This window comes from Drosophila subpulchrella, chromosome X, assembly GCF_014743375.2.
Source record: "Drosophila subpulchrella strain 33 F10 #4 breed RU33 chromosome X, RU_Dsub_v1.1 Primary Assembly, whole genome shotgun sequence".
NCBI classification, from domain to species: Eukaryota; Metazoa; Arthropoda; class Insecta; order Diptera; family Drosophilidae; genus Drosophila; species Drosophila subpulchrella.
In genome coordinates this window covers 21,238,849-21,264,662 of record NC_050613.1, presented here as the reverse complement: position 1 = coordinate 21,264,662, position 25,814 = coordinate 21,238,849, and the positions used below count along the sequence as shown (strand labels likewise).

General features: G+C 42.4%; 1 protein-coding gene across 3 annotated transcripts; it reads left to right on the top strand.

Moving 5' to 3' along the window:
* Window positions 1–1,206: 1,206 nt before the first annotated feature.
* Window positions 1,207–19,694, top strand: LOC119556138 (homeobox protein vnd). Of its 3 annotated transcripts, none has more exons than XM_037868034.1 (4): window positions 1,207–1,532; window positions 1,980–2,124; window positions 14,511–15,196; window positions 17,738–19,694. In XM_037868034.1, exons 2-4 carry the CDS (start codon window positions 2,006–2,008, stop codon window positions 18,715–18,717), a joined length of 1,785 nt encoding a protein of 594 aa, XP_037723962.1. In that variant the 5' UTR covers window positions 1,207–1,532; window positions 1,980–2,005; the 3' UTR covers window positions 18,718–19,694. The 3 variants fall into 3 exon arrangements, with proteins under 3 accessions (XP_037723962.1, XP_037723961.1, XP_037723963.1); XM_037868033.1 differs by having other exon boundaries at window positions 1,940–2,124; XM_037868035.1 differs by lacking the exons at window positions 1,207–1,532; window positions 1,980–2,124 and adding an exon at window positions 14,335–14,419.
* Window positions 19,695–25,814: the final 6,120 nt, after the last annotated feature.

The following is a 25,814-nucleotide window of genomic DNA, read 5'->3' as shown; positions in this document are numbered from 1 at the left end:
TACCCGTGTGCAAACAAAAACAAAACGAAAATAAAACAGAATACGGTGCCAAACGGGAGTTTTATGGGGCCCAACAACTCCCGATCGAGCAGCGATATTGTATGTCAATAAACATACGCGCCACATAATCACCCTTAATAATAACAATTTCGCCGGGGGCCATATTACTATTATTATTATTATTTTATGACTCCGCTTGAACTCGAGTCGGGAGTTATAACCTGGTAGCTTTAGCCCCTTTACCTTGGTCAGGGTGCTACCGAAACATCAAGTGGCAGTCTTACGAGCGCCCATTAAGATATTTATCGGCGACTACTCGACAAATTTATTCACTCGCATTCGCTGATGGATTGGATCGCCGGTTCCGTGGTGTCTTGTGGGCAAAGTGTTCGATTGAGTGCTGCCAATATAGCCACCCAGTGGGGTCTGACTCTAACGGACAGTTTTGGCGGACAAACGGACAAGCGGACAGGTTGCGGTCAGATAAGGAGGGGATTAAGTGCTGATTTAGTATATATTTTCCTCAATTGCGGTTTACTGTATAGATTGCAGGGATTATACTTTATGGGTGAAGGCGATATAGCACGGCAAATAACCACCCAGTGGGGTGCACTTTAAAACGGACAAGAATTACGGACAAAGGCGAGGTCCTCTATAAAGATCATCTTAAAAAAAAAGTAGAACGAAAATGTCTTAAAACGTGTAGATACAAGAGAATCCTTGAACTATAACCACGAAAATGGATACAAAATAAGTTTTTAGTGCAAACTTAACGTATAAGCTTTCACATGATACGGTCACATTTAACAACTTTACTTGATTCCCATTTTGATCACTTGGCACCACTGTGCATTGCAGCAGCAGCCACAAATCGGTTCAGACCCAGTAAAAATGAGGGGCAGAAGAACAAATATAAGCAAAAAGCCCGATTTGGGGCGTTGCGAGTATCTCCCGGCTGGAATATATCTCTGCGGGCCAGTTAAGTGCATGTGTGTGGATATATACATATATATATATATTTTTCCAGGGGGGGGACAGCGATAACTGCAGCGCACACCTACGGGGACAGCTTTATCGATACTCTTGTGTACACTTATTGATATTTGTTCAACTCGGCTGCCTTCAACGCTCTCCTGTGCACTGCGTGTGTTTTGTTTAATACCTATTTGACTTTAATAAGTGATTGTTGTACCGTTTAAAGTGTCCCTCGTTGCGCCACTCAAATTCTCTGGTGATTCTCCCGACGATTCTCTGGTTCTCCGGTTCTCCGGTTCCCGATTCTCCCATTTCGATTCTCGACGGATCATCGGGTGTCGAGGGCTTCTGGCGGCGGGTCCAGGTCCCCCGGTTTATTCCATTGGCAGTACGCCAGCGCCAGTTGGCACCTTTCGACGTGGAGTCGCTAAAACCACTCGATCGCAGCGATATCGCGACTGTTAGAGCGAGAGAGCCTGAGTGTCCGAGTGGTGGAGCCAACGGAGGAGCAAGCGAGATAAAACCACAAACGGACGCTCTCTTTCGGCGGACAGATTGTAATTTTTATTTTAGTACTATTAGCTGACGACGTTTTTATGGCTTATTGAAATCGGCCAGCGGCAGTCAAAAAGCGCGCGCTACGCCTGCCACAACTCCCGGATTCGATCCGGCTTCTATATATATATATATATGCTATATATCGGAAAATGTAGCTCTCTATCGAGTGCAGTTGACTAGTAATATCCCAATAAATCACGCCTCCGCCCGCCTAATTGCCGTACACAGTGTACATATACATCAATTAAAAAGTGATCGCGCATTAAAAAGCCATTCGAGTGCAAATAATTCGTCGACAAATAGTTCATTAAATAATTCATTAAATGTGAACCAATCGTAATCCAACTAACCAACCAACCACACACCCCCACCAATTTGTAGTAACAATAATTTTTTTTCTGTTCAGTTTCGGTTGCCATTTTTCACGATTTTCCTCGACGGTTTAGATTTTCCGCACGCGAGAGCCTTAATTATGAGCAATTATAATCCGAATTGCGGTTACTTCGAGGATTGCAGCTACTACACGAACAACGTGTACCAACAGGATTATTGCATGCAGCCGGATTACGAGTACAACAAGCATGTCTACGAGTAAGTACAGCCCAAAGTCACGGCCCGAATTCGGAACACACGACTCAGAACTCAGAACCCAGAGCTCTGAGATCCGAAATCACAAATCGGAAAATCGGCCGTCGGCAAATGGGCAAAGTCACTCAGCTGTCAGAATAATATTGTGAAAGGGTAAAAAGGGCGGGTGAATGTGGGTTGAAAGGGAAACCAATCACAGAAAATCATTTGTTAATTGCTATAATTTATAAGCCTAATGTTATAGTATAGATCAAAAAAATGAAAACTAAATAAGCAGACCCAAATTTTGATAATTCAGACTATGGCAACAAATAAAATATATACTTAAGACCTTAAGTACTAGTGAAATTTTATTAGAAGTGGCTCTCTAAAGACAACATTTAACAAGCATTAAATTTTCCATCCGTCTAAGATCACTCGTAGAAAATTCATTCATTAACCCGTTATCAGTCAATTGATCATAGAGCCACTTTTTTGGGAACTTCAAGTACATGGTCATGTTATGAATCTGTCGTTCACAGTCCACAATCTTTCTTTCATTCACAAACGTCAAACTTGAATGGTAGCATGAGATGGCAAATATAAGGCCCGGCAAAAATGGGGATATATATATAGTGGGTTTAATAACATAACATCTATTGAGATTTAAGTTTAATTACCTTGGGAAAGAGACAAAAGTCGGGAGTCCATCATTTAATCTAATGCTGGAACTTAGGAACCTAAGACCGTAGAGAAAAACGTCTGTGATCACAATGATCCATAACTGAATTTTCTTCATTCAGAGGATGGCAGGTACTCATACGCACCTGCAAAGAAATGTCACAATATTTCCTGGAAATCGATGAGGCAATTAAAAACAATTTGATTTAAAATCAGCTAAGAAAACACAAACCGGGCTAAGAAAACACCGGCCCGGGGAAAAAGGAAAGAGAAAGGAGCAGAGGATCAAGGCATGTCGCATTAACATTTAATGGCATAACATAATGAAATTGTATTGGCTACCGAACCGGATCGAAACGAGGTCCGTTCTTGGGCTAAGTCCCTGATTTTCGCACACTCCTAAGCCAATGTTACGGCATTGTGAATGGTATGGTATGGTATCGTATGGTCTGTTCTGGTCTGGGGTTGGGGATTCATCACATTCATCCACCGGCAGACTGACTGGTCGACTGGTCGGTAAGCCGAGGCAAAAAGGTGTCGGAATAACAGTACCATCTATATATATATATGGTATACTCATATAGCATATATATAACACACAGTACAGCCAAAAACCAAGACCCGAGTTCAACAATGCGCATTATTTCCACTTTGTCACCTTTCCCGACGCGACGGCGGGGTTTTTGAAAAACCAAAACACATGTTTAGTGAAATCGCCTGGAAAATCACACAAACAGGAGAGCAAAACGAAGCGAGCGACTGCGACAGGCAAAATTTGGGTTTAATTGGGTTTGTCCATAATCGTTGCATCGAACCCTCGGATAATCCGGGATAATGCTGTTTGCCAAATAAAACCAATTCCATTTATTTGTGCTTTATGTCATGTGTGAGGATCGGTAGCCTGAGTTCATTGATGGATCGTATGGTTGGTGGAACGCAGGATCGCAGGATATGCTGCATATATGTACATACAGCCAGTGCTTTGTCCCGAGTTTCCATCTCGGAATTTCCCTGCTACGGCAGTTGTTGCTCCATATGGCAGGTTGGGTTTTTTCCTTCCGCTTTTCGAAACCCCTTTTTATTTTTTTTTTGGAGAGGGTAAGACTTGAAGGACAACGGAACGCGGACACGCTACACTTGTCTCCCTGAAATATGAAGTTCGAAAAAATAATTTCATTTGAACGCAGAGTCCCCAACGCAAGTCACTCAAGTTGAACGTACTCCAGAACCAAGAACCCAAGAAAAAAATATAATAAAAAACATATAACTCGGTAAAAAAAAACCAAAAAAAAAGAGCATAACCATCCAAAAAAAAAAAGAATGAAGTCGAAAGCTTCAAATGCCTGGGAATGTGTGCACATGTCCGCGACGACGGCGACGACCGATGAGCCAGGAAGTAAACAAAGCCCGAACCCACAGGAAAAAATTCTGAAAATTTGTGGGCGTTACATATGCGACTTACGATTCACCTGCCTTAACTTGAATTTATACTCTTTTATTACAAAGATATTCAGTCTGAAATTGTTGTAAATGTTTTAAACATTAATGATAAATTTTACCTTATAAAGATTTATGATGTAAAGGTTTGACTGAATTATTTCCCGACCCATAAAGCACTGTCGTCTATACCCGAAAGGGATTCCTAAAAATGCGTTCAATTCGCGACCCTCACTTTGCGATAATTTGTGTTTATGTTTTTTCTGAATTTTTTTCGATTTGTGTTCCTCAAATATTAATGTCAAGTCCTGGCTGAGTAGCAGGGTTGTCAGGCCATAAAATAAAGTGTTACAAACCATAAATTCTTAATATTCTATTAAATCAATTGTAAGGTATTCGCATTGCTTAAATATTTAAGAACTGATCTTCAAAAGTACTTAGTATTTGTTTTAAATTTTGTTTTTGAGTGAATAATTAATTAATATAACTAATAAATTAAAATAATTGAGAATTGCTTACCAATAAAATGATATATTAATGGGAAATTACTGTTTCTTGCCATAGTAAAAGATATATCTTTAGATCAAAGGAATCTGGAATGGGAAATGAAAATATTAAAAGTGTAGGTTAAATATATTTGTTAGACTTAAGGGCTTAAATGAAATAAAATACAATACTTAAAGTATAAGTTGTTACCCTGATTTATTCTTTTAACTGCTCGACCACTCTGGCTTGTTGGTTTCCATGTCTTCGCTCAGGAAACTGTCACCCGCCAAATGAAAGGAAAGTTTTTCACCTTTTTTTCGCTTAAACGGCGCTGTCAAAGCGACGGCCACTTGCCAAGAAAATGTGGAGGAGGTTGAGGAGGTGCTGGATAAAGTGGGAGTTGGAAAAGTAATAAATGTGGGAGTTCGGTGAACAAAGAGTGGCTGTCTCTGCATGTCAGCCCCATTGTCAGGAAAAGCTAAGGCAAAAAAAAAATATGTATAGACGAAAAACAACGGCCAGAAATTGATACATTTCATACAATTTTGTTGCAGTTGCAGTTTCAGTTTTGCCGGGGGACGCGTGACTTTGTGACATTTAATGCCAGTTTGTCAGCCCGTTTTTTGTCATCGCATGCACTATATAGGCTATCCGGATGCGAAAATAACACAATGAAATTTGCATCCGCGACAGCCATTAGCCGTAGGCCATATGCCCATTCCGAACCCAGGTCGCCCGAGTCGTTTGATGGGCCTATAATGAAGCATGTGATTGCCTGAAGTGTCACGGACAAGAGTCCAGGGGCGGATCGGGGGGTCTCAAGTTGTTTTTGGCACAGTTCGGCTGGCATACGATACTACACGGATACCTAGAAATATATATTTGATATTATATTAAAGATTTAAACGAAAATTTGGATACCTATTTCATCTAAATTAAGCAAGCCCATCTGAACAATTAGACGTCGGCTGGCCAAAAGGTTTCCTCCCTCACTGATTGCAGCTCAAATGGGATAGTAATAGATGGCATCCTACAATGACCACCACAAATGGGCAAGGTGATGTTCGAAAAAATGAAATTAGGAAACAAAACAAAGCCGAACAAAGCGTTGAAATGGCCATTTCGCATGCTGGGCCATTCATACAAAATATATATATGCTGCCATTTGAAGCGGGCAGGGAATCGCCTTGGCATTTCGAATAAATTGCGAATGAATCGGGCTGGATTGATGTCCGGGTATCCCCCCGCTGTGAGGGAAGTAGGAAGTGTATGCGCAGAGGAAGTTGGCCGCTATGAACCCAGTTGACCAACTGACCCGGCAACACGGACACATCGGCACAGTGGGATGCGCAGCTCAAAAAAAAACGACTTGGAAAGACCAGGACAGGCAGTCGGGAAACCCATTTGTCAAGTTACGGGGCGCTACTCATGGATCCGATCCTCACAGCTGCACAAAAGATATAGGATATGAACGCAGTTGAAGATACAGATGCCGATACAGATAGAATGCCTTTCATCTTTTTTATTAGTCAATGAGCTGGTGAATGATCCAACCTCTACTGAAAATGTAGAACTAAAAGAAAGAATTGGGGAAGTACTATTTTATTACATTCCCATTTAAATTGTTGCCTTGCTTAAGATGATAAACGGAACCAATTGATAACCATATTGATTTATTCTATCAAACCAAACTATCAAATCCACCAAGATCATGTAGAACAGCTGAAGGATACTGATTTTACCCTAAGCTGACTTAAGCCACTGATGGATTGCTCTTGCCAGCAAAGACAGCGAAAGAAATCGACTTGGGATTGACTTCTAAATGCAAATCTCCTACTTTCGATCATTAGGGATCACGAGCCACCCTAAAAGTTGAAAAAACAAAAACGATATGAACGATCAACCCGTAGCAAAACCAAACAGATATCCAGCTGTATTTGCCCAGATACGAGTACATTCGCATCTTGAAGATCCTTTTTTGACTTTTGTCCTGCATGGGCAACGCCTTCTTGTTAGGATACATCCCCCTTACATAATATATTTGGCAATAGAGCAAACAAATTGCCCGGAATCAATAGAGCAGAAGCAGAAGATACACGATCACGCCGGCACAACTGACCAAAGGACAAAACCTCTAAAGATCAATCAGATGGCTTGGGATGGGAGTATGCTTACACTGAGAGAAAAAATATGGAAGAAATAAACGTTAAATGTATGATTATATAATAGTTTTATTAGTAATATTCCAAGTTCAGTATTTATACATTTGACCTTAAAAACCAAAATATATTTAATTAAAGAAATAATTTCCTCTTTTTCTATCTAAATTTCTATTTGAACTCTGATACTTATCATTTTCTATATGCGAGCTTTATGATAGTACTTTAAAAGTCTGTTGTAACTGTAGTATTTTTACGATGTAATGCAATCTTAGTACAGTTTAAGATACGGAAATAAACAGGAAGCTATATTTGGTAATTTGTAATTTTCATTATAAAAATCAGACTCATAACAAGATCCTTAGTTCTTGTATATTTTTTTCTCGGTGTGCACATAGGTGAATGATGCATTTCCGGCGGGGAAACTTTATGGATTCCCTTTTGGAAAATTCGTTTCTACTTTTTTTTTTGGGTAAATCACTTCCGCGGGACGAATCGGAGACCCGAAATTGTCATGGCCGTCAATTGACAACACGAGCGGGCCAAAATCAGTGGATAGTGTGAGGAAGAGGGGGAAGGGGGGATGTAGAGCTATAGGGCTATAGGGCTCTAGAGTAGAGGGTCAAAAGGGAGAATATAAAGGCAGAACCGGAAGGTAAATTAAAATGGATGACAATGGGATGAGCGGAGGAAGGGCGATGGGCGAGGGGCTGCAGCCAAACGAGCATTGAATGAATGACTGAATGAATGGGTGTGAATAAGTGTAAGTGTGAGTATCTGTGTGAATGGCTTCGAGTGTGCAGATGTGTGTGTGTGTTTCGGTGTGAGTTTGTGGCACGCTGCTTGAGGCTGCTGCAACATGGCCGCCTAATTGTATCCGCGTTAAGCAAACACCTTTTGCCAAATATCTCGATTTTTTACGCCTAGCGAGGCGTTTAATTGGGGTTGTTATACTCGAATTCCCCCTAACACATAACGAAATACTCCTTTTATATGCGTATATCCCAAAATATCCCGGGGATTGTCGCGCGGTTTGCCTGCGATTAACAAGGACGATTTGTGACATCCAACATACTTTATTGCATTCGAATGCGAGTGGAATGGAATGGAATGGTGTATTGTGTATCCGTCGGATGCGAATGCGGATGCGATTGGGCCAGCACATTGTCACACTTCAAATCGCATTGCAAAGGGACAGCTGCCTCCGTCTATGATCCTGATTCCGATCCCGATACTCCACTGCAGAGAGTCCTCGATAGCGACACAAGGACCATGACATACCAACGAACAAAAGTGGTCTTTTGAACAAGGGAAGTTTTCTTAATTTGTAGCTTTCGGTCCTAAATTATAATTGGGAGTTTTCACAATTGCAAAATAATGTTTCTTTTCTCAGATCGAAAACCTCAAGACATTCTATTAAGAATTCATAAGAATTTTTACCATTTGCAACTGACCAATCTGGAATATTTAAACTTGGAAGATACTAATCCAACATAGATACCCCTGTATTTCATTTTTAAAAAGAACACAAAATCCGGAAAAAAGGTTGCAAATTATTTTAAAATTATTTGTTTTTGCAATTCTTTTCATGATATAAATCTAAGCCTAATGGCTTATCTTATGTCAGTAAACAAATTTTATAAAAGTGTACTAAAAACAACCAATTCTATAATTTAAGAAATTCTAATCTAAGAAATTCATAGAGTCTATTCTTAATCACTATAAATTGGAGGAGTTTTAATAAACTTCCTCATTATTTGCACAAGAGTCCACAACAGATTATTTTTCCCTTTTTATAAGCACAAACAGCATTTAATTGTGTTTCGTTTCTAATAACCCTTTGATGCTCGTTGATCCTGCACCCATTGCTATGCAAATAGATTGAAAACTAATTCGGGAAAATAAAAATAAACTCTAGGAATGGGAATGCCAAAATCCCTGAAAGCCAGAAAGGGCAGAGGGACGACAAGGACGAGAGCTGCAATTGAAGTTGTCTCTACTTAGAGTCCAAATAGAAATAAACACTGACAAAGTAGTTTGAAGTGCGGGAAAAAAACACGGAGAACATAGCCAGGGGCACAAAAGTAAATAAATACACAAATAAAGGAGACGAGGACAATAAAAACAAACGAGTTTTTGTGCGAGAATCGAATTGAATTCGTGTGTAAATTTGAATGCCACCGCGCTCTACACAGATACAGATACGGATACATTTCTACAGATATATCCATGAGATACTTAAACTTCCTGCGGAAGCTAAACTATAACAACAACAGCGACGCAGGCAGAGGTTTTACTTTGTTATTAAATGCAACATCATCATTAAGCCCAATAACAATGGCCAACATACAGACAGCACAACACTACACACAGCGAAAAATGGGCGTGTGCGCATTGTAGGGAAATTTTGCCATCAAAAGTCCTTTGGCTTTACGAAAATTTCCCAAACATGCGCATCAGCATAGGGTGCATATAGCTCTACTGCTCGCACACTCCTCCGATTGGTCGGGCGGCCATGACGCGCCCACCGGGGCAGCGGCGTCGACGGCGGCAGAGGGTATTACAAGTAAAAATTCGACCCTTTCCACTTACCATCTCCATCCTCCATTCCCATATAGGGATTGATGGTGTGAACGTCATGAGCGACAATGGAGTGCCCACTTTCAGAGGGCGGATGGGTGTGGCAGGAGTACCAGGACCAGCATTATAAAGGACCCTCCATATATACGTATACATTATATATCCCCCATCCTTTATATAGATGACGCCCAACATGCCATATAAGAGATTTTCCCTTTTTTCAATTGCTCTTTGGGAGCTATACCCCAAGTTAGCCTAATGTTCGCGTTTATTATGTATTTCCCATATTTTATTTTTGGCTCCCCTAGTCACTTACTCTCTCTATATCCCTCTTTCTCTGAGTGCCCTGGGTGTGTCCCTAGGCCACCTCTCTAAGGACACCCCTCTATGTATTGGCATGTGAAGGATCTGAGCTAATCATGGGTTAGCTTATGAAATCGAAATTCAAATTGCACGAAGACCGAGCAGCGGCGCAATCCTTGTATATAAGGGCTCTACTTTAGCGCCCAAGTGCTCTATAACAGTTCCGTTACACGCAAGAAATTGGATTCCGAAACTCAGCCATAAAATAAACTGAATGCCAGAGCATGATAGCATACCACTAACATGGTTAAGGGATATAGAACTTTCACAATAATAAAGTTTTTATAGCCGGAGTAGGTACTACAAATGTATGATATGCTACTTAAAGAGTGTCTTTGAGTTCTGAAATTATTTAAAGTGTGTACTTGAAGTTATGCAAGCACTATGTTAAAGTTCCCTTATTGAAGTTCCTTAAATTCTTTCAGCATGAAGGGAACTATAACCTTATACATGTTCCTCAAGATTGAAATATGCTTTTCAGTTTCGAGGAATTTTAGAAATCATTCAATGGGACTGGAAGAATTGTATCTTTTAAAAATTTAAATATATAGATATTAACTTAATCAGTTTTAATGATCTCTGAACGTAAAGGAAGTAATCACTTCTCAAATCCAAAGATGTCTCGATTTGTTTATAACTCATATCGGTATTTATAGTGCCAAAACTATATCCCTAATAGCCAAATAAGCCGCGAAAGGAAAATCCCTAGCCAATCTTTCTTATCGCCCATGCCACTCAATAGGATAATGGGTTGATATCTCCATCTGATGATATCATATTGAGTTCCGACCACAAGCGCATATCCTGCCCTGCCCATGCACACTTGTACCGGCGTCGTAAGTCGGTGGCAAGTGTGTAGTTCCTGGTCCAGAGGTCCTAAAGGTTCAGAGGTCCAGAGTTGTAGAGCACTGATAATGATAAATACAATATAATGACGCGGCGATTGTTGACAACATCAAGTGCAGAACAGAGCGGGACGGGGCGAACAGAATCCCAGAATCCCAATCTGGGAATGGGAATGGGAATGGGTACTTCGTATACCTAAGGAGGTTCTCGAGGCGCTACAATGGCCCTCACACACACACACACACACACAGAGACACTGAGGGGACTGCAGCACACACACACTCTCACTCAAGTGGTACTCTTGAGAGCGGCAGAGAGAGCAACAGGAGAGAGTTAGAGCGGGACGGCGAGAGGACTCCGGCACAAGGACTCGCATTCAGATGCTCCATCTCGCTCTGGCGACGAATGGTGGTTGTTTTCCTTTGGTGGTTGAATGGGCCACTCACATTGTAGCCGTATCCTTGTTGAAAAGGACATGAGAAGCCACTTAGCGCGCCCAACAAAGCCGAGAGTCTCTCCACTCTGGCTATGTGTGTGTGTGTGTATGTGCGTATCTGTGTTATGTACCCAATGGCAGAGGGATGCAGACACAGATACAGATACAGATATGCACCACATACATAGAGATACACCCAAAGACACCCCGAGCATACGAGACCTGGTACTTTTCTGCCGTTGGTTGTTGGTTGTTGCTTGTTGGCCGCTTTGGACTTGGACTCGTGTCGAGTTCTTGATGCCTCGTTAGTTGTTGATGACACTTCAGTTTGGAATGTTTAGAGTGCGCTGCTCCGCGGATCCGTGCAACTGAGAAATCACAAAATCGAGATATCGACAATCGCGACCCATTGAACCAACGAACTTTCCTCTTGTTTTAATATACAAACACACATAAATCAAACACTATGCCTGGAATTTGAATTGCCCTCCAAAAAGGATACTTAAAACTACCAAGTGCTTGTGATATATATATCTATATCTATATATATTTTTTTTGGCGTGCTTCGATTAACGAAAAAAGCTCCAAAGTGGCGGAGAAACGCAAAAGTCCGCCCACGCCGCCGCCCGCGTCGCAGCGTCGCAAATCGAACAGTGGTTCCCCGATCTCGCCCAGCGATATGACCACCACCTCGGCCACATCCCTGGAGAGGACTCCCTCGAAGCGGGAGCGGGACCGCGAGCGGGACAACAGCAGCGGTCTGGGCAGCGCCGGCAGCTTGCCCGCCTCGCCGCAAAGTGCGATCACCGTGAGTCCCTCCTCCCCAGCCACGCCCAAGCGCCCCCTGCGCACCTCCACGCCCTCGCTGGAGCGGGAAAAGGAGCGGGAACGGGAACGGGAACGAGAGCGGGAACGGGAACGGGAACGGGAAAGGGATCGTGAGGAGCGGGACAGAGATCGCGAGCGATCCGCCAAGGTCTTCAGCACCGCCAGCACCACCGTGCCCACGAATACGAGTTCCAGTTCCGGTTTGGCGCCCGAACAGCTCCGGATTCCAACGGGAGCGGCGGCCTTCAGTGGATTCCCCGGACTCCATAGCATGAGCAGCCTGATGGTTCCATCGTCGGCTGCCGTCGCCGCCGCTGCTGCCGCCCCCTTCCTGCCCTGGTCGCCCATTCTGCTGCCGCCATGGAGCCACGCCCTCCTGCCAGCCGCCTTCTATCCGGCGGCCCTGAGAAACGCTCTGCCCGGGTAAGCTCAAGGATTCGGTTGGGAAACGGGATAACTGGGGATCAACTGGGGGAGCAATATGATTGAAAACGTGTTTAACTTCTCCAATTCTCAATGCTTGTATATCTTCTCCAATTCCCTATAATTTTATATCTTTCTTTGAACTTTGGTGATAAGACCATATTAATATTATTAATTCATGAAGCAATCACGAATATAATTTATGATCTTAACTAAGTATGACGTATATATTCCCTTATTATCTGCACATTCAAAATCTCTAAAATCATCACTAAGCTTCTTATCACTAACTTGTTATATTACAACAAATATGATCTCAACATATTTTATGTTAATAGTTTTATACATTTTTGAAAAATGTACCACCAATTTCATTGTAAAACTGTGGAATAGCCTTAATTCTCGAAATTCTCCCAACATTCTGATACTGCTTTTAAAGACTTTTTTCAGTATTATATGAGCTTTAGTCAATGACCGTTTTATAGCCTTAATTAATCCTTATGAAGGATATTAATATTTAAATTACAAAATTAATGAAATTGGTCAAATAGTTGGTATAAGCTTTATCCAGATAGGATATGCAGATAGTAAAGTCTGGGGTATATCTACCAAAATGTCACGACTTGAGCTGCAATGGCCCTCGCCTAAGCTCCGACTCAAGATCACACCCCTGCGACCCCTGCCTCCGTATCAGTTTCTAGATCCCATCCAGCTAATGGACTTGTCCGGCTAATCCAAAAAATTAGCCAATTCCCGCAGAGCGACCAGATACCAGAAACCAGATACAGAACGTAATTCCCCCGTCTTTCTGATCTGGCAAGTACTCAAGGTCCTGGCGATTGGCGGTTGGTTTGGGAAATTCTGGCTTGTTGTTCGGGCCTGGCTTAGAAATTCCCAATTCCCGTAGGTGAGTGCCAGGGAAACCCCAATCGGCGGCGACATGTGTGCAGCAGACTCAGAGATCCTGGCGTCACACTGTCTGGCCAAGGGAATTCCGCACAGGACGACGGGGAATGCCCCGTGTACCGTGGGAAATTCGCGAGTCTGGGCTCTGTTCGGTTCGGGAAAAACTCCCAACTCGAGTTGGGAAAACCGGAAGCAGACTAACTTGCGCCAACATGTGGCACGACCTGTTTCGACCTGAAGACACATCCCTGAGCTGACCTGAGCTGACCTGATCTGACCCGTAGTACTCGCACTGGCCCGAGCAGGTAGTCCAGATCGATACCGAGCGGATTTGCGTTTAATTGTTGATGGTATTAGGAAAATCAAAACTCGGTTTCTGACCGGGACTAGGTGTCAATAATCCAGCGATTTGCGTGCACTTAATCGAAGTTAATTCCGGGGGAAAGGTGCGAGTTCTGCGATGTAAAAAGGATATGGAATGGTGTCTATAGGATACACATTCTATCCTATCCCTATGCCCCCTCCTCCTTCTCCAGGGCAAGTGCGAAAATCTGTGAAAGTCAGAGCGCGGCAGGTAGTTCAGGTAGTGTTCCCTTAGCAGATCCTTGCCAAAGGACCTCCCTTTGTTGCTCCTTCCGGCCATTCATAAGATCGACACCGGATGTCGCTGCAATGAGCATGCTAAATGCTAAACAGGATGACAATCTTCAGAGGCTCCTTCTCAAGTCATTAATCACAGCATTCGATGGCTATTTGTCGGGGGCAATTAATAAAGTATACGAATATCCTCAGTTCAAATTCTGATAATTCATTTTTCGCCCTTTAAGTATTTTTCTAAAGACGTACGTTTTTAGATATCCCAATAACCATGTTTTCATATTGCATTTTAAGTCAAGAATGAATTCGGACAATTTTTTTTCACTATTATGATCTATAAAAATTGTGTTTTTATGTTTTCAAATTAGGCAACTTCTATAAACATAAACTGGTATAAAAAATAGATAAAGTAAAAAGTCTCAAAAATACGAAAAGGCAGAACAAGTTATAGATGTTCATCCTTTGAAGTAGGCTTTTCCAATTTCACTGTCAGTTTTATTTAAGATTCAGATCTTATAATTTTTTTTTTCATTTAGCCGCGGGCAGTTGCAATGGAGGAATTCCTTGCATATTTCGGGTATTTCAAAAATGCCTTTAAATAACTTCACTTCAAAACAGATTTTTCAAACATTTTAAATAATAATAAATATATATTGATCATCTTTCAGCTTGTTCGATGCCAAGGTGCCGTCATCGCAGCGCTCTGGCTTCCACATATCGGACATCCTGAATCTGGAGGGTTCCGAGCTGAAGAATGCCGCTGCTGCCGCCGCGGCAGCCGCTCAACATGGCAGTGATTTGAGCCACCACTCGGCCAGTGAGTCCACCAATGGACACGGTGGTCAGGGTGGATCCCATGCCACGCCCTCGGCCCTCTCGCCCACGCCCGCCGGCGGTTCGGTGGACGAGCACCACAACGGCAGCGGGACGGGCGGTGGTGGATCGGATCACCACAGCACCACCGAACATCACGCCCAACAGCAGCCGTCGAGCCACCCACAGCAGCAGCAGCAGCACCACCCGCACCACCACCAGCAGCAGCAGGCGGCGCACCACCTCCAGCAGCAGCACCTCCCGCACCACCAGCAAACGGTGACCCCACTCCCACTGGCCCACCACCAGGGCGGTCCAGATGCCCAGAGCCACGCCCACGCGAACGCAGCCGCCGCCCACCTGCTGGCCAGCCACAATGCCGCGGCTGCTGCAGCGGTGGCCGCCGGCCAATACCTGCCCAATCTGCCCAAGAACTTCCCGGGGAGCTTCGGGGACGAGATGTCCTCGTACCACCACATGGCCCAAACCATGCTCCAGCACTCGGGCAGGAGTGCGTGGATCAAGGAGAACGAGCTATACGGTGAGTTTATAGTTCTATTTGAAGGGGGTCTCAATGATCTTGGACGACCATGCTATAAGTCTAAAGTAATTCTTAATAGGTATTTTGATCTTGAGTTATGCCCATAGGGCATAAAATATATTTATAAGTATATTATAATAATATTTAAATAGGTTGTTTAGGATTATAAGTTTCGATGTTAGATGTCTTGGGTTTGTCTATTTGGGGAACTTTCAAAGCATAAAATCATATCATATATTATTTTTCATTTACAATATGGTATAGGATCATATATAATGATGCTATTTGTCTTGGTAACAGCAAATGATGCTCTTCATCTTGAGGAAATCGTAAATTAATATCATATTATAATCTTAATATTTTCCTATTTACTAAAATTATGTTTTGCTTTTTTTAAGTAGAGAAACTCTTCATATAACACTAGTTATATGGATTCTTCTCTAACTTCTTTAATTGAAGAAACGCTTCATCAAAACCTAAATCAATGATTTAGGTATTATAATTCAGTGGACTTTTTTGTTGCCTCCCTTTAGCTATATGATCTTAAGAACTTTTAGATCTTTAACAAAATTTCACCATTGAGTTGGTGGTAAATCCCAAGTTACAAAGTTTATCTGAAGAAACAAGAAAGACTTGATATGTAACATAGGAAATGGTCTCTGAACATAAAACTTAAGGTAGCTGAAAAACTAGAGGTTCCCCAAAAAAAAATCACGATTCAGTTTCATTAAAATCCCGAATAAAGGATTTCCCAGCTTTCTACTGCATTTAACCCCCGATTAACTGGCCGACTAATGATATTGTTCCGTAATTGCCCACTCACTCCTCCAGAGGACGAGAGTTCCTTCGGAGGGCAGTCGAGCGATGAGGCAGCTGTGTTTGCATACCCCGCGGATTCGGCAGGATTCAGGTGCTGCCAGGGAGTGGAGTGACGAGCCATGTCTGATCCTGGCCCTCTTGTTTTTTTTTTGTATTTTCTTTTTTGTTTTCCTCTTTTTCACTTTTCACTCACTCGTTGGCAGTTAACTGCGGATCGAAATGGGTGGGGTTGGGGTTGGTCTTCCCCCTTTTTTTTAATCTTGACTAATAGTTTGTATGCGCTTCACACTTGAGGATTAGCCTTCGTGTCCTTCGGCCAGGACACTCAATCGCCGGCCCGTTCGATTCGACGGCTCCTTGTTGTTGCGGCCCAAACATTTCTCGTCCTGGAAATTTATGGCACGCACTTCCGCCTGGGGTCTCCCTTTCCCTTTTTTATTATTATGCCTTTTTTGTTTAGCTACAAATTATAATTGCTGCCCGCTTGCCGTTTTTTTTTTGTCTGCTCTTTTTTTTGGGAATTTTCACAGCTGTGAAGGAGTCGAGGAGGAGTCGTTTTGATTATATTAAGTTATTAATTTGTTGAGTTGTCATGGTGAGCGGATGGGTTCATTTTTTTTTTGGCAGGGCAACTGCAACCAAGTCCTTGGTTTTGGAGGAGGGGCCTAATGGATGAGCATTAGCAGCTCCTACGACATTTGGATTTTTTGTTTAGTCAATGGGGTACACTGGGGGTAATGGTTATTCAGGTGTCTAAGAAACCCACAGAAAAAAACCTTTAAAAAAAAAAAGCTGTCTTACAAAAATAATAATAATAATTATTAGAAAGTACCTTTTATATACCAAAATATCCCATAACTTCTTTGTATTAATCCTAAACGGGATTTCCCTTATGAATACTCTCAAATACCTCTCTGCGGTTGCCAGGATCCCGCCCCAGAATATCATATAAAGCCACGCCCGGCGATAAATCACTATCTGTGCGGAACTCTATCAAAAGTGGGCGAACCGGAAGAGCCCCGACTGCCATTGATGTGTTTGAGGTTTGGCTTTTGTGTCGTCCTTTCATTAGCATCCTGGTTCCTGGTTTTTAGTACAGGCCCGAAGGTCAGCAGTCAGTCAGTCAGTCGGTCGGCGGGAGATCGAAACGATCGTAGATCCAGGTAGACAACGAGGGAATACCTCCCTATATATATGTATGCGATCTCTGTTTGTCTCCGCCTAATTGACGTTATTAGGGTGAGACTCCTAGGGGATGGGGGCAGGGGTTGATTTGACACTATGCATCTGGCATTTAGCATTTGGCATTTGGATCGTATCGACCACAGCCTCATGTCGCGCCTAATCCAATTGCCGTAGTTGCCATCCTGACTTTCCCCCTTTTTTCTCGTGTCGAATTCTGCTCGATCACTCGGTTTTTAGAGGGGTGTGGCGGTGCATTAATTTACGGCCAAAAAGGTATTTCAATTGCTGACAAATTCCCACCCAGCTCTCACACTTGGTCTTTGTCTATTTTTTTTTTTTGAGCTGTCTTTAGTGAAAAACCCAAACAAATGGTTGGCATTCGGGCGCCTAAGTGAGCAAAAATGATGTTTGCTATTTTATGGAATTCCTAAACGATTTATTGTTCGCTTTGAAAGGATATTAAGAATATCTATTCTATTGATAAATTTATTATGAGCAGATATATAAACCCTTGCCTTCTTGTTCTTTTATTTTTAGGAACCCAGCAGCCAGCCAGTCCGGATAGCACTTCCCCGGTGACCTCGGAGGTATCCTACACCTACATCGGTTCCAATTGCCAGACATCGCCGGCACTTTCCGGCGATTACAAGAGCTACAGCCGATCGGCGGACAGCGATGCCTTGTCCGTGGGCGATGCCCTGCACTCGCTGCATGGCTCATCCTCGGCCAATCAAGGAGGATCTGCTGGTGGTCCTTCGGCGGCCCATGCCCTGCACAACAATAACAACAATACGACGAACAACAATAATAACAATAATAGCCTAAAGCACGAGGGTATCAATGGAGCAAGTAGTGGTCACGATGATAGCCTAAATGAGGATGGGATCGAGGAGGACATCGATGATGTGGACGATGCCGATGGCAGTGGCGGCGGTGGGGCCAATGGACCCGATGGTCTGCCCAATAAGAAGCGAAAGCGTCGAGTTCTCTTCACCAAGGCGCAAACTTACGAATTGGAGCGCCGATTCCGGCAACAGCGCTACTTAAGTGCCCCGGAACGGGAACACTTGGCCAGTTTGATACGACTGACACCGACGCAGGTGAAGATCTGGTTTCAGAATCATCGCTACAAGACAAAGCGGGCCCAGAACGAGAAGGGTTACGAGGGTCATCCGGGATTATTGCACGGTCATGCCACCCATCCGCATCATCCGAGCGCCCTGCCCTCGCCCCGTCGGGTGGCCGTGCCGGTTCTGGTGAGGAATGGTAAGCCCTGCCTGGGCGATGGTTCCAAACTGGGTGCCGATTGCGTATCCGTCTCATCAGCCACCGCCACCGCCATGCAAAATGCCGCCGCCGCTCATCATCTGGTGGCCCTGAACGGAGCAGCCGCCTATCAACATGCCGCCGCCGCTGCCGCCGGTCTTCATGCCCATGCCCACGCCCATGCCCATGCTCACGCCCACGGCCACGCCCATCCGCACGCCCACGCCCAGAGGGCTGCCTGGTGGCCCTAATATTGCTAGGATATGATCCGATCCGATCTGATTCGATCCGATATGATCTGATCTGATCTTCACGGGCCTAGAGCCACTCGAATAGGTGGATAGATATGAACCCTTGGTGCAATAAATCAGAAGACCAGGCCCCCAAGAGACCCCCGGAGAAGCCAAAAAATAACTAAACATAAAATATAATTGATACATATATAGATCACAACTAGTTTATAGTCTCATTGATTCCTCCTTGAGTCATTCCTGTACATAAGTTAGTAGGCAAGAGCCCCAAAAACGATTATATATATATATGAACTAAACTAACCCCAAGACCTGAGCTCAAGAGCCGTAGGTCCACTTAGTCAGGGGTAACCTCTATATAAACATAAAACCCATTCCTGAATATAAACAAAAATGCCCATGACAAAAGTATACTATTCATTTTCTTTTGATTAAATGTTATATTTATATTCGTATGTCTTGTCATAGGGCATTTAGGTCCCATAAGATCCCCCATTTTACTGCACTAAAGTTGATAATACTTATAAAATGTAGAATTAGGCATCAATTTTTTTTTTAAATTTTTTTTCTAGGCCTAAGTTAAAAAATCTTAAAAAAAGAAAACATTTTGTAAATATTAAAATGAAAAAAAGCATGTAACTAAGATTATTCCAAAATAAAAAACTTATAAAAGGCAATGCAACTAAATCTGTACTATATATCTTAATATTAAAATCAAGCATAATTAGTGTTCAAATTTTTTAGAAAGAATTTAATGACCCAATTTTTTTTGTATGAATACATATATAATATAGACACTTAGTCTTAACCGATATTTTTTTTCGTGTGTGTGCGTGTATAGCGAGTAAAAGAAAACTCTTTGAATTTATAGCAAGTAATGAGTTCATAAATGTTAACAAAAGACAAGGACAGGACGCAGACAGAGACGGCAAATGTATTCAAGACAGAGAAAGCAAAGCGAAACAAGAACACTTCAAACTGAAAAATACATTTTAGAAATTTAATAAAAACCATTTACAAAAATTACAAAAGAAAATGTTTTACTATTACCATACCGGGGAATATAATATTTAATATCATCTGAAAAAATTGTATGTTGTTGAAACAACTTAAAGAGCACTCTAAAATGTATTGAAAAATGTTATTGTTCAACGACTCATAGCCCTATGCACTTTATGGGATCGTAAATGGCACCCTCCGCCGCATTTTGTAGGTCTACGTATCGCTGGGGCGTATAAACATGTTGGACAAACCATAAATATCGACTTGATTATGGTTGTTAGCTACCGTTCTGCGATTGGCATCGTAATCCGTCCAGTTCGCTTGATTACGGCACCAAAACAATTTTTAGGATTGGGAATCGGTAGGTAGATCAGGGGGAATCGAAGAGCCAGGGGGCTATATCATAAAGCCAGTGGGTCCGATCCGATAACAGGGGCCCAGACCCGGATAGAAATAAGGGGTAATCATTGGGCCTTAGCTTGTGGAGCACTCTGTCTGGGGTGGCTTCGATTTGGAGCCGATTAACTAGCCATCAGGCGCATTATACCCATATACACACCCATATAACCAATCAGTTTTTGAAGATATTGACCGCCGGCACAGATATCTCGCTCTGCGCCGCTCGACACATTTGGCAAATAAAGAACTCGAAGTCAAGTAGAGGCGCTGGAGTATCTCATAAAATAAAACGAGTGCTATTCTAATAAACGACAAATTAAATTACTCATCAATGGAATACTGCCACTTGGCACAAGTGGACCCACATGCCTCTCGCCCATCCACCCACCCAATTCGATTCGATTGATTCGCGCTGATCAGAGCGAGCATAATGGCAATGATATTTGTGCGATGCGGTGCTCTATATTAATAAACATCAAGTGGGGCCCCGATCATATATGTGTATTGCAGCAAACCGAAACGGGGAATGGGTATACGAAATCGAAACGCTCTCTTTTACACGGGTCATAAACTCAACAACTGCACCTCAAGTACCATAAATATTGCCCCTACATACGCCGCGGCCTATAGTTATTCACCACTTGGTTAATTATATTTTTACGATCGGACTTGTTGTTTTCGGATCCATCTCAATGGGAAGCTCTCGCTTATCACTGGGCCACCACCATGAGCAATGGTCATGATTGACACTCAAGAAAATGTGATCAAAGATCAGTAATTGACCGGGGGATTACGTAAGCACAGGTAATCACTCTGTTTTTAAGTGGAACATGAGTGATATTCTAGAACTGTCCTGATATGGGTTAGCCCTTTGACTGTTAATCATATTTTAGGCGAATATTTAATTAAATATTAGTAGTATTGAAATACTAATGGTTAACAGTTAACCAGGGAAGGGACACCATGTCAACGTTTGAATATTTGTATTAATCTTGGTTTATAAATTACACCAAAATTATTTTAGCTTATTCTTAGCTTGATCATGCTAGTCCATGCTAGTTTATATTATAACATTATAACAATGCTAGAGTTATTAAAAGTCGATAATCCATTGAAGTATAGTTTAACATTTTTTGGGCACATCCTTATAGATGCATTCTACAAGAAACCCACCTATGTATATCCATTACAGGATTGCCCACTTGTCCATCGAAAATCGTAGCACGCAGTGTGCTCTCGGTGAGCAAATTACCAGAAGTACATAATTGCTGCACCCGTTTATGGGGCCCATAACCCGTTTGAATGGCCAGCAGGCCAATATATGTGGCCATAAAGCCACCGATTAGCGATATCCGGAGGTGGGGGATGGTGAGTATTACGAGTGGGAGTGTCAGAAATCCAAGTACAGCCCCTAATCGTCGCCTAATCATTTGCATACCCGTATCGCACGGATCGAATCGGATCGGACAGGATGTTGATTGTGGCAGTGCGTATATACATATGTATATAGTAAGCGTACGTAAACGAGTATATGGCCCCAGCGAGTACATTTCAATACAATTCAATGATCTAGATTAGAGTGGGCCAGTGATATAGCCCTGGTGGACTGGAAGCCAGCAGCAGTTCAGTTGGCACAATCGTGAAATAAACTAATAATATTTTCTAACCGCCATCCCCCCCCAAGATCCCCAACCCCCTAAATATAGTATATACCATATCGATAAGCCCGATTCCCACTGCCTGTTTGGCTGTTTGACTGTTGGACAACCCGCGACGTTTACACGCTGCGCCAAGCTGATTGCCCACTCCCCGGAATCCCCATACCCCGTACTGCTCCCCCGGCGATATCAGCTATATGTCTCACAACTGCTTGGACAGTTATTTGGTCCGATCCGATCCGTTTCGTTACGCCCGCCTCCTCCTTCGCCGATTACCCACCTGGTCAAGCATGCATGACCGTCATGTCAAGTACAAACGTGCAGCTTATCGGAGTGTTATTGGTCTGTTCCGGGGGGGTCGGGGCTTCCAGATGGATTCCATTTCCATTTGTAGGACACGGCTGGCACCTTGCTTACTATTTACTTTTTCTTTTCCACGAATCCCAGTTTCTATGACACCTCCTTATCAACATGCCTTTAAATCATTGTTTGTCGTTTAATTCTCTTGTATTCTGATTAAACCCATGAACTTTTTAATAATTTCCCGATCCCGACTTTAATTTACATGAGAATCAAAATTTTAGCCCATTCTAATGTCAGATTTTTGCGTATTTCAATGGCTTTTAGAATATGAACCCAAAACTGCACTTCTAAACACCATAACTTGAGTTATAGGATCCCGATTTTCATGTGGGATACCTCTATGAGTTTGTTGTTGAATTCTCTAATCTTCTACATTTAAATATTTCATTTACAAGAGGGTTTTAATTTTAGCCCATCCTCATGTCAGATTTTTCCGTACTTCCAATGGCTTTCACGATGGGAACCCACAACTGTACTTCCAGATTCCATAACTTGAGTTATAGGATCCCGATTTCCATGTGGGATACCTCTATGAGTTTGTGATTGAATTCTCTAATATCCTACATTTAAATATATAATTTCCAAGGGGGTCACAATTTTAGCCCATTCTCATGTCCGATTTTTGAGTATTTCCAATGGCTTTCAGAATGGGAACCCAAAACTGCACATAGGATCCGGGTTTTCATGTGGGATACCTCCTTACCTTTGTGGTTGAATTCTTTAAAATTTTAAAGTCAAATATTTCGTTTGATAGACGGTTACAATTTAAGCCCATTCTCAAGTTAGATTTTTCGGTATTTCCCATGGCTTTCGTAAGCCATACGTAATCGTATTTGTTATGATTAACTAATCGGTGATTCATTCTGGTTTCATGCATATAACAAATCACAATGACTGTTTTGTTTTCGATGGTCGAGACTAGAAATTGTTTACAGGGGAATTCCAGCTATATGTATGTAAGACTCCCCGTGTTTGCCCAGCTCTTTTCACGCGAATTGGGTAATGAGGACAAGGTGATACCGAAACGGAATCGAAATCGGAGATCCATAACAAGGATCGTGGGGGGCGCCTCGGGACACTTGTGAGCCAAGATCTTTGGCATTGAGCAGGTGGTTGGGGAATGCATTGCTCACAACACTTGATCCGGAGACGATTTCCGAATGCTCGGACCCGAGACTGAAACTCCTCGAATTTGGCATTGATAAAGCTGCGGACATCGGACATCGGCGACACAGATATAGTCTAGATACAGATACTGAATCGCGCTGCCAGTTTGTAATGAAAAATTGATTAAAGCACGCACACACTTCTTATACATAACATACATATATATATGGATGGCATACGTAGACGGACCGATCAAATAATAATAAATTTATCACAAAATAAACGTGGAAATTAAATACTGAACAGAACAGACCGAACCAAATCAGGCCAGAAACCACAAAGCAGAAAAGGGGTAAATAAATGAGATTACAATTAATAAAATAATCGATAAGTGGCCATGCAGTCACCCACAAACATACATAAATATATATCTGTATATTATTTTATATTGGTGGGGTGGGGCGGAGATTGTAGGCCCAAGTTAATTACGCTTTCTGATTTGCCGTAACCACTCGACGTAGTGCAGATTGCCAGGTAGTAGTGCCCCACAGATTGGTTCCCAGGCCATCCATTGTTATCCCACTGCAGACCGGAAAAATATATATGAATTCCTGATCAGTTGTTTTGGAATGTCTATAAAACTAATCTTGATTATGAAATATTGCAAAAATATCTTAAGAAATATCTTAAAATCTATGAAAAAATGAAAGCTTAAAGGCTTTGACTTAGAAAACACTACTGATGATTCGTGTGATATTTTCCAACACTATTTAAGAAGACAGTGTTAAGTAAGGCTTATTTAATAAGTCCTTAGGAGCTTTATAAACCTTTTATAGCATCTTTGCAATCTATTTTATGCGATGCTAGTTGTAGCTCAAACTTAAACAACATTATAGTGCAAAATAGCATATTTCAAGAAATATAAAATCAACAAAGTTCAATAATATAATAACATATAGCGAAAACACTGGGAGTACTCCCAATCTTTATAAATACGTAAACAATCTTTGCAATCGATTTTATACGATGCTACTTGTAGCTTAAACCTAAATAATATTATAGTGCAAAATACCATATTTCAAGAGATATAAAATCAACAAAGTTCAATAATATAACATATAATAGAGGAATTTGGATTTGTACTATCTAATCTACATGTTATTTTGAGGTTAAGGTTTTGGTACTTTAGACTTTCAGACAGATGACCTTTTCCCACAAATGTCCTTTGTATTTCCTGGCTGTTAAATGGCTGACCGTTTGATTTGCCTCCTGGCAGGACTCGTGTCCGCAGGCCAAATGCAATTTTAATGACCAAACTCTCGGGCGAACACAAAGTGCTGATCCCGCCCTGGGAAATGGGGTTTACAAAGTCGCGGGACGCAATTCTAATTAGCCAATGCGGGGCCATAAACCGCCGGAAAGGGCGGGAAAAACCAGTGGGTGGGCAGGAGGCTGGGGGTGGGAAAAATCAAATCAAATTAAGTCGCCAGTTGATGGCGCATTTTACAGTATTTTTTTGGGGAGGACGACGCTCGGCGGATGGCGTTTTTAATAATGTTGTTGCTCATTTCGCGACCAGCGCGTCATTATCAGCATGTAATTTCTCATTTTCATAGTCAATTAAGTCAATCACACGCCCTTTTAGCCACCGCAAGAGGCCTTCGGAAAGCTGAAAACCGAATGCTGAAGGCCGAAAAGCATTGGAAAGCCACCCCCTGGAAATTAACACGTTGGCGCGGTGGTGTGTTTCCGTTTCCGCTTTGGCCCCCCCCCGCCCCTTTGTTTATTTGTAACGCAATTTGAAAGCGCCGCACCGCGTCGCTCGCGTTTATTGCTCAATTTCGACAAAGGGAATTACGTATTCATATGTTTACTCATCGGGGCTCATCGATGAGCGATGGAGGATGACTGGATGGATTCGGAGACCCGGGAAAAGTGCACCCACCCTCACTCAAGGCAATAACTGTAACAATTTCAAGCACTAAAAGGACACGTGGCAGCTGCTTTTAAAATTGAATTTCCTGCCATGTAATCTTGTCCAGAGTCAATTGTTTCTGTATTTCTGTGTGTGGGTTTTTGCACCACCCCCTTGTTTTTCCACCCGCACGTGCCACATTGTTTTTTGTTGTTGTTTTGTTTTGGAAGGTATCCCCCTCCCCAACTTTCCAACTTTTGGGTGCGCCGCGGTCACACTTTCTTATTTATGAAGATGCGGCCAATATGTTGACGATTTGCTGACCCAGAGATACCCAAAAGTTTACTTAATGGGTGTGAATGAGGTTTTGTGCATTCACAGATTGACTTTCTAATGGGGTGTGAACAGCCGGGGGGTGGCAAATTTCGAAATTGGGAAAAGCAACAATGGCGATACGGATGGAAATGGTGGGATCAGCAGGTCTTTGCGGGATCTGAAATGGTTAATTAATCGGGGGGAGATTAGGCATAGAGGAATAATAAATATCAGATGAGGTAATTGAAAACGTATATATCAGTATAATAAATGTCAGATGAGGTAATTGAAAACGTAACAAGGTAACAGGATAAATGGGTGGATCTCATAACGAATAA

Bases quoted from the DNA above. Each gene is read 5' to 3' on its own strand.
- LOC119556138 (XM_037868034.1), top strand. From the start codon at position 2,006: ATGAGCAATTATAATCCGAATTGCGGTTACTTCGAGGATTGCAGCTAC. The intron at 2,125-14,510 runs GTAAGTACAGCC...ATCATCTTTCAG, and splicing joins TACAACAAGCATGTCTACGA to CTTGTTCGATGCCAAGGTGC. The intron at 15,197-17,737 runs GTGAGTTTATAG...TTTTATTTTTAG, and splicing joins CAAGGAGAACGAGCTATACG to GAACCCAGCAGCCAGCCAGT.